At 30.2% G+C, this 9,152-nt stretch overlaps 1 protein-coding gene across 1 annotated transcript; it reads left to right on the top strand.

The window, feature by feature from the left end:
* Window positions 1–1,735: 1,735 nt before the first annotated feature.
* LOC101504717 (transmembrane E3 ubiquitin-protein ligase FLY2) lies at window positions 1,736–8,401 on the top strand. Its single transcript, XM_012717230.3, has 15 exons — window positions 1,736–2,349; window positions 3,538–3,610; window positions 4,307–4,434; window positions 4,896–5,011; window positions 5,241–5,301; window positions 5,566–5,632; window positions 5,746–5,823; window positions 5,913–6,070; window positions 6,159–6,218; window positions 6,395–6,488; window positions 6,750–6,917; window positions 7,044–7,372; window positions 7,472–7,588; window positions 7,676–7,840; window positions 8,203–8,401. The coding sequence occupies exons 1-14, from the start codon at window positions 2,164–2,166 to the stop codon at window positions 7,775–7,777; spliced, it is 1,737 nt and encodes a 578-aa protein (XP_012572684.1). The 5' UTR covers window positions 1,736–2,163; the 3' UTR covers window positions 7,778–7,840; window positions 8,203–8,401.
* The last annotated feature ends 751 nt before the right edge of the window (window positions 8,402–9,152 follow it).

Genomic DNA, 9,152 nt, shown 5'->3' with positions numbered 1-9,152 from the left:
TTCACAACAGTATCTCTTGAATCAAATATCTGAAATAAAATAATTATAATTAATCACAAAAATATATTTTTATAATATTAATATTAAATATATTTATTCATACCTGATATGTGTCAAAAATATTTGTAGTATCGACGCATGTTTTGTCCATTAATAGTAGTGAATTATCTATATTTGTTAACATTTAAAAAAAATTTAAAAAATTAAAAAAAAAAAATTAAAAAAAATTGGTCTGTACCGGAAAACTTATAAATGAAGTTTTCCGGAATCTACTACTGTACCAAAATACTTGTCAATTAAGTTTTTCGGTACACAACTTTTCCCTTCTGTACCGGAAAACTTGGTTTTAACATTTCCGGAAGTTTACTTTGTACCAGAAATCTTGTTACAAGTATTTCGGTAGTTACCGGAAAACTGGAGCCTACCAGAAATCTTTTTTACGGCAGGGTGAATGACAAAATGGTGAAAAAAAAAATTTACCTTTACTTTCTTTGAAATAGTAAAAAAAAAATTTGAGGTTAGTTTTGGTATTTTCGAATTTTTTTAGGAGTACAAGGCAAATTGTGAGGGTAGAGGAGAATTTTTTTTTTTTTTAATTTATTTATTTATCATATTTGGTTATTAAATCTCCGCGAATAGTCAATTTAAATCTAATAAATGTTAAGTACACTTTATTGATCAATTTGAATAAAAATTAGCACATTTTAATAAATTATAAAGTGAGAAAAAAGTTCACAGATATTTTTTTGAACAAGATATATAAATACATTTTATTTTCTAATACTCATTCAATATTTTTTTTATCACCATATCACCAATATATCATATTTATTATATTATTTTTTATTTATTTTTAAATTAATATTTTAATTAATATTTTTTATTTTATTTAGATTCTTTTTTGTAACAAAGTTATTTTGTATATTTAAAAAACAAGATAAAAATACAGTTTTAATTGTTTAGAAATTTATGTTATTTTTTTAGAGACATAATAGGGGAAAAATAAGCTCTCATTTAAAAAGAAAATCAATGCTCCATTTGTTGCACAATATTTATAATATTAGATTATTTTACACAAATTAATGATAAATTATATATGAAATGAATATAATAATAATTAATCAAATAATAAATATAAAAAATACATGATCACAAATATGAGATTAACTTATGAAACAAATACAATTATAATGTGTGATAAAATGTTTAAAACTATTTTAGAATATTAATTTGTATTATTTTTAATTAATTAATGACGAAAGTGTGTGTAATTGTTAGAAAAAAAAAGAGTGAGTAATATTTTAGAGATGAAATTGAAAATTATTTTTATTTTTTATTTATAAAAAAAATTTAAATTAATGATTCACATATCTACAAAATTAAATATTTTTTATTATTTTTTATAAAATTAAATATTTCGCAAACTTTTTAATAGATATTTTTCAGATAACTTTTTAATATAGATATTTATACATTATTTAAACATGTAGTACAACTACAAATATCTGATATACCATGATTGGGTGAATCTAGTTCTTTCTTCAATTTTTTCTTTCTAAGGAAGTTATTTCTTTAATTGTTAAAACTTATTTCAAGGCATAAAAAGGTCATTTGATTATAACTTTATTTTTCAGGCATTGATTATAAAATAAAATATCATAAAATTTGTTGTAATTGCGCGTGTGAAACACCTCCCACAAGGAGCGTATATAATATCTCCCAGCTGTAGGAGACCAGAACCAACACAGTTAGACCCAACCTCGTCAACCACTACTCCTAGCGTTCCAAACAAAACCCCAAAACATTTCTTTGTTTTTCTTCTTTCTGCTCATAAAAAAAATACAATCTTTTTCTTTACCATAATTATCAATTATTATTTTTAATTACTACAAGGTTGGTTTCATTTAGTGCAAAACCTTGCTGGTGAAGCGAATTTTGATTTTTTTTTAAGTCGTTGGAATTTCACTGTCTTTCTATCTGATCAAATCAAACTCTGTGTGACTCGTTGTTGTGACTCAGCGATTCGCCCGTTTGACTCCTTTTGAAGCAACCCTTTTGCTATTTCCCTGTGATGATGGGTTTTCAATTTTTCTGTTGGGTTCACTGCAATCATCAGCTGCTTGAATTCGGAACTGGGTTGTTGACATAACATTCTTTTGAGACATGGTTTGTTTGGGGTTTGATATGGTTGAGGTTGATGCTCAAAGGTTGGAGCTTTGGTTTGTTAAGAGGAAGGGAGATGGAGTTTTGTTGAGGATTGTGTTTGGGTGGTTGGTGTTTATGTTGTTTCTTAGTCCTGTGGTTGGTCTCAGACCCTTAAGGGATAAAACTGGTTCATGGGGTGATGAGGTTTGTTTATCAAATTCTAATATTCATTTCTATGCTATTTGATGTAGTTGTTTTGTTTTTTTTACTTCATTTTTATGGATTGTGGTAATTTTGGATGCAAATTGTAAGTTTGAACATAATTGTTGTTATGTTAGTAATACTGTTTTGACCTTTAAATATTGATGATTTCTTAATCCAGTTATATTTTGATTAATTAATTCAGCCACGAGGAGTTGCTTTAGGTGTCCCTTCTATGCCCTTTTTTGTTTTTTATGTTGTCTTGTTGTGAATTAGGGAGCATGATATTTGGTGTTTAAGGTCAGAGGATAAAACAAAACAATGTGGTTTTGGCCAAAGGCTAAAGGTGTTTGCACATAGGTTGGGCTATGTAGAGCTACACTTGAAGGCATGTTCGATGTATGACACTTGTCAATGTTGGACACTGAATCATGTGATGACATTCAATTGCTTAAATGTTTTCAAATTATTACCAGTGTCGACATGTTAGTATTAGTGTCGCATCCAATGTCCCTGTTTCATAGTTGAGGAGAGATAGGTGATAATATGTTTAGAATGTCTACAAGTGGTACTAAATCAACACTTCAATTAAGAAATAGCACTTGAGTATTCTTTATCAAATCCTATGTCAAAATGTAGCTAAGTTATATTTGGAGTGACTTTGTGCTTCCCTCTTGATGAAGAGCTATACATATGAGTTTAACTTTGAAAGAGCTTGAGGGTAGAGAAATTTCAAAAGATCTCATGACCAATTATCACTATCTTATTGTGCTTAAATGTTATCATAGATCTGTTGGTTGGAGTTTACAATTAACAATTAAAATTGGCACTTGTAAACAACATTGCTTTGTTTTCAAACCATTAGTTGCTCCCAATTTTTGTAATTGCGCACATTTGCATAACTTGCATTTTTAAATAGCTGAAACACTTTTGAATCCACAAATGAAAAACAAGTTAGATCATTTAGGACTATTTAATTTTGATGTGTAGTTTAGATGCAAGACCTTTGGAGTTCCTCCTAAGATTTTGTTTTACCATATAAGACATGTCTTTAGTGCCACTGTTATTACACTTTTCTAAACATTGTGGCTCATCATTAAAAATCAAAACATTATTTTCATTGGGAAACTGGTATTTTAATGTTTGCGGCGGATTACATCCATTTTCATGTATTGGCATTGGTTTTTTCAGTGGATTTTTTCCGGAAAAGACGAAAGCGACTTAGGTCCATTTTCACAGTGGAACATAACTGGAACTTACAGAGGTTGGTATTGTTACAGAAATGTATATTTAGAAATAGAATTTAGATTGACTGTGTTGAAGTATATTTTCAGTCTGATATATGCAAATATTTATTACACTCAGTTGCATAATTGGTTACTTGGATGTGCTTTTGATTGCTGAGCACCTGCTTTATGCATGGTTTGATGTGTATTAAGGGGATAAGTGATTGGATAATAAACTTACAGGCAATTTGGACAAAATTTTCAACAAGCACTAATACTAAAAGAAAAGTTAAAATGATCTTGCAATGAACATGAGTCTTCTAAACGATAGTTTTTCTATATGATCTGAAATCGACTTTTTTCAGAAGCCCTCTTATCTAACTTCTCCAAGAGAGCTTATGTTTTTTTGAACGAGTTCATACTTTTCATAGATCAAATTGTATTTTCTTTTAACAAAACATGTTGTTATGGTTCGTACCACTGGACAGAGAATATAATGGCAAAGGAGGCAGCATCCGGATGTAAACTATGACACTTTGCTCCCAAAAATTAACTGTAAACTTTTGACATTTGGACTGATCATGTAATGTTTAAAGGAATTTGTGCAACTTACTAAACTATGTTTCATTTTTAAGTGACCGTATGATCTTCTAGTAAACTATGTTCACTAATTTATTTTGGAATGAGTTTGTAAGTTTGATGATGCATACTGATATTATCCTCCTTGAATGCAGGGACTTGGAAGTTTTTAGAAACTACAAATGGCTCTTATAGATTTCCAGACATTCGAAAAGTAAATGGAAACTCTGTAATTGAATTAGTTAGTACGCCCACAAAGATAACTGGTGTACATTATGTGCAGGTAAGATGTTGAGCTATATAGCTAGTTTCAGATGGAAGTCAGCTTTTTGTATGTGGCAAAATTTCTTTTTATGTCTTATTACTTGTTTTTAAAATGTAGGTTCTACATTAATAGAGCGATTTTGTTTTATTTATATTAATATTGTGAATATTCAGGGGAAATGTCAATTGATTTGATGTTTCCTTTCTGTTAGTGAAGTTTCACTGAAACCTGTACTCTTGAGTCTTGATACACTGAAAAATTGGGAAATGCTTATGTATAATGAGTTATGACATGAAACTATATCTCTAAGTAGATCAGAATCTGTTTTATTAGTATATTAAGATTTTAAAGTCAACAAAAACAAAGCTCTGTAAATCAATAAATCGAATGCAGATGGAAGTTTAGTCTATGTAAACTCTTCAACTAAAATATTGTTACTTTTCTGAATTTTTCTTTCTCTTGTGTGTTTTTTTTATCAGGGAGTAGTTATATTCCATGATGTGTTTGACAACGAATACAATGTTGGCGGCGCTCAAATCAAAATAGAAGGTGTATATATATGGCCTTTTAGACAACTTCGAATGGTTGCCAACAGGTGAACAATGATGCAATGTGCATCTCAAGTTTATATCCGACCTTATTGCATTTAGATGTCATGACCTAATAACTCTGTTTTGTAACTAAGCTGATTGGAAATGGTTAAACTGAAATGTTTTGTTTTCTAATGCAATAGATTATGCAATATATTCACAATTGAAGTAGTAATAGGAAGTATATATTATCTAATGTATTGTGGAATTTCCTTTTGTTTTCTCTAATTGCAGCGGAAAAGAGGGAGGGTTGAATCAGGATGGAGATTATATGTTATCAAATCCATATCATCTGGTATTGCATATTTCCTGATGTATCATTCATTGTTCACATTTGTTATAGCTTACAAAAATCTTAAGAAACATTTCTGTTAATTGTTCTGCATAATTCATATTTGGCAATGTCATGGAATTTCAAGTAAGCAACAAACCCTTTGAGAGTGATAAAGGGCTGGTTATTGTTACTGGCATGTTAATATAAGACGATTGATGTTACTTTTGGGAGTACAATGAGCATTCAAAATACTTAGTTTCTATATGTTTGGTTTGGTATGTACAGCTTGGAGTTTTCTCTTCTCAAGTATTCCAAGATTCTTCACGACATACGATGTGGAGAAGAAAGCATTGTAATTTTTCTGCTTTTATTAGTATACGGTGAAGTTTTTTTTTTCTTCCCTTTTTGGTTTCTTCACGCTGTACTACTAACTTGTTCTATTTATGTTTTTTGCTCTCTCTGTAGCTCCATTGCATGGCATGGACAAAAATTGTAATGTTGAAATTTCAGCACGGGTTTCACGCTTGTCATCGTCAAAACATGGTACACGAGCTCAGATTTAAGAAGGGTTTAGATTTAAATGGTTTGTTATTTGACGATGATTTACCAAGTTGCTATACACTTTCTTATAGAAGGGGAGCACGACTCTTTTCAGCTGGAAGGCTTAATGGAAAGTCCGTCCGTGGATGATGACGGAGATTGCTTCTCGCCGTTACAGTTAAATGCAACATCTATTAATATCGGAGTATACTACAATAAAGCAGTGAACTATACCTTGATGGTTACTTTTGTATCCTTCCACCATCAATATTCTTTTGACTTTAAGCAAACCATTATAAATTTCTGTTACTGTGTGAGCTCCTTAATGTATATATTAGGTCTCATTCTTGCAAGTTCTTCTGTTGATTCGACAAATGGAGCATAGCAACACCCAATCTGTAAGAAGTTTCTTCCAAATTTTAGTTTAAATTTCACGCTATAGATTTAACCAATGTAATCAATATAAATAAATGATTCATCAATATTTGAATGAATATGTTGGAGAATGTTCATTTAATCAATTTATAAATATATGAATATAAAAAATGAATATGATTCTGATACACCTCTGCAGGGGGCTGCTAAGGTTTCAATAATAATGATTGGCCAGCAAGCTATAGTGGATGCTTATCTTTGCCTTGTGCATCTGACAGCCGGAATTCTAGTTGGTAAGTTTCAAAATAAGTGTCTGAGATTTTCATATTATCACTTAAAAAGTTTCATGTTCTCATAATCAGTGTACGGATATTGTAATTTAATTTGTGGTAGGTTGTAAGTTCAAACTCCTGGCTCTCATTCTAACTGATAGAGAATTTTATAAATATAACTGTGTTCAAATTAATTGCAGTATATTACCATTACTGTTACAATATATATGACTTGTGAATGATTATTCTTTTTGATGATTGTTGTTACTTTCTGCCATGCAGAGTCCTTGTTCAATGCTTTTGCAACTGCAGCATTCTTCAAGTTTGTAGTTTTCTCAATATTCGAGATGAGATATCTCCTCGCCATTTGGAAGGCGAGTCGGCCTTTGAGTAATGGCGAAGGTTGGGAGATAATGAGGCGCGAGCTTTCAGTTTTATACAGCCGTTTCTGTAAGTATACTCATTTAGAATTTAAGTTTCTGTCAGCATAATCCGTTTTTGTGATCTCATTGTTACTCGTCACCACGCATTTGCCATGCGGATCTTATTTCGTAAACTGTTTTACTTCTCTTGCAGATGGGATCCTGTTAGGGGGAATTCTATTCATGTATGAATTCCATAATTATATGAGACCTATTCTTCTTCTTGTATACTCCTTTTGGATACCTCAGATAATAACAAATGTTGTTCGCGATTCACGCAAACCATTGCATCCTCATTATATATTAGGTGTAACCGTTACTCGGCTAGCTATCCCGTTATATGTTTTTGGTTGTCCTAACAACTTCTTGCGCATAGAACCGGATCAGAGCTGGTGCGTTTGTTTGGTTTTATTTATTGGATTCCAAGCCGTAATTCTCCTCCTTCAGCATTATCTCGGCTCCCGTTGGTTCATTCCTCATCAGGTTTCGGCCTAACTCTCTTCTCGATATTTTACAACGACTTCATCCAACAATTTTAGAATCTCGATTTTTTAACTCGACTTTGTCTTTCATGCTTTGCAGATTCTACCTGAGAAATACAGCTATTATAGAAGATCTTCTCAGGATATAAATCATGCAACAGACTGTGTTATTTGCATGACAGCCATCGATATCACGCCGCGATCAAATGATTGCATGGTATGTAAATATAAAAAATCTTTGTGCATTCATATTAAATTAATCTTTGCAATATGGATTACGTCTAAGACACGAACCGTTGCGCAGGTGACGCCTTGTGATCATTTTTTCCACACCGGCTGTTTACAAAGATGGATGGATATAAAGATGGAGTGCCCGACATGCCGGCGTCCGCTCCCACCTGCATGAATAGATTTCCGCAATGTTCATATCAATAGGATCAACTGACACTGTCCAACTCATATAATTTCGGTAATATCTTTAGTGTGTATTTTGTTTTGCGGTGACTAAAATTGATTTTAGTTTAAACGGAGTTGAATGTAAAGTGATTCGTGTTTGGATATGTTTAGGTAAAAGTGAGTTCAACCATAAATTTCAGTATAAAAATCACTTTTTGACTCAAAAGCTATAAATTCTAACTTCAAGTTAGAATCAATTTTAGAAGGAGAATCAATTCTACTCGATAGCATCCAAACATGCCAAAATCAATTTTACCCATCAAAATTTGATTGTAGTTCGTCCAAAATTGAAACCAACTTGCATGTAAAACCATTTCAAGTCAAGTGTTAATAGTTTACATTTTTTACAATTTTTCTTTTGGCTTTGATTTGCAGGTTGGGATAGAATCCATATTGGGTATAATTGAGGTTCAGTAAAAGGCTGAAACATACTTCAGATAATTGTATCAATGCAACATTTGTTTGTAACTGGTTAATAGTGTTTTTTTTTTTTAGTGGTTGTTTCTATAATAATGTTGTATATTAGAAATTTCATAAGATAATATTTTGAATTCCTCCATTCGCTTTCAGTGCATCTCCTTATCTTTCCATATATGCTATAAATTCGTAATCATATATATATTTTTTAATAATTAAATATAAACTATTGGACACAGCAAACTCAAGGTATATTAGAATTTCGAAGTCCAATAGTTTCAATTTTTTTCTAAATACTTCTATCTATTTGAAGACTACAGCTATATAGGAACAATTTTTTTCCTTCTAAATATGTGAATTTCTTTTCTTAAATGTTTCTCTCTTCGTTCTTTTTTAATTGACAGTATTTAGAAAATAAATTATTTCTATTTATTTGTAGTCTTTAATTTCAAGTTTAAGTCAACTTCTTTTTTTTGTCAATTTTACTTTAAATTTATTAATTATTTTAAACTTACATTAATGAACAGAAAAAGTAAATAAATGGGTCAACTAATAAAAAGCTAAGAGTATATTTAAAATTTGTTAATTAATTAAAGTTATTTTTTATTTTTTAGTCTTTGCAAATAACCTTAAAAATGTATATATATATATATATATATATATATATATAAAAGACGTTTTAATTATTGATATTTTAGGAAAAATGTATTCCTACTTATCTATCGTTTTCAATTTTTCTAATTTATAATTTTACAAAATCATTTTCAAAGATTTAATTCTTTTACATGTAAGCGAAAGATTTAGTTCAATAGTTTTTATGTTTGAACTAGAGATTTTTTTTAAGTAGTTTAGTAGATAGATTTACCTTAGTTCTCGAGTTTCAATTTAAATCTTTGTATATTAATGTT

This window comes from Cicer arietinum, chromosome 6 (assembly GCF_000331145.2).
Source record: "Cicer arietinum cultivar CDC Frontier isolate Library 1 chromosome 6, Cicar.CDCFrontier_v2.0, whole genome shotgun sequence".
Classification (NCBI taxonomy): Eukaryota; Viridiplantae; Streptophyta; class Magnoliopsida; order Fabales; family Fabaceae; genus Cicer; species Cicer arietinum.
Note: the sequence above shows the minus strand (reverse complement) of the source record. Positions and strands in the feature narration are given on the sequence as shown.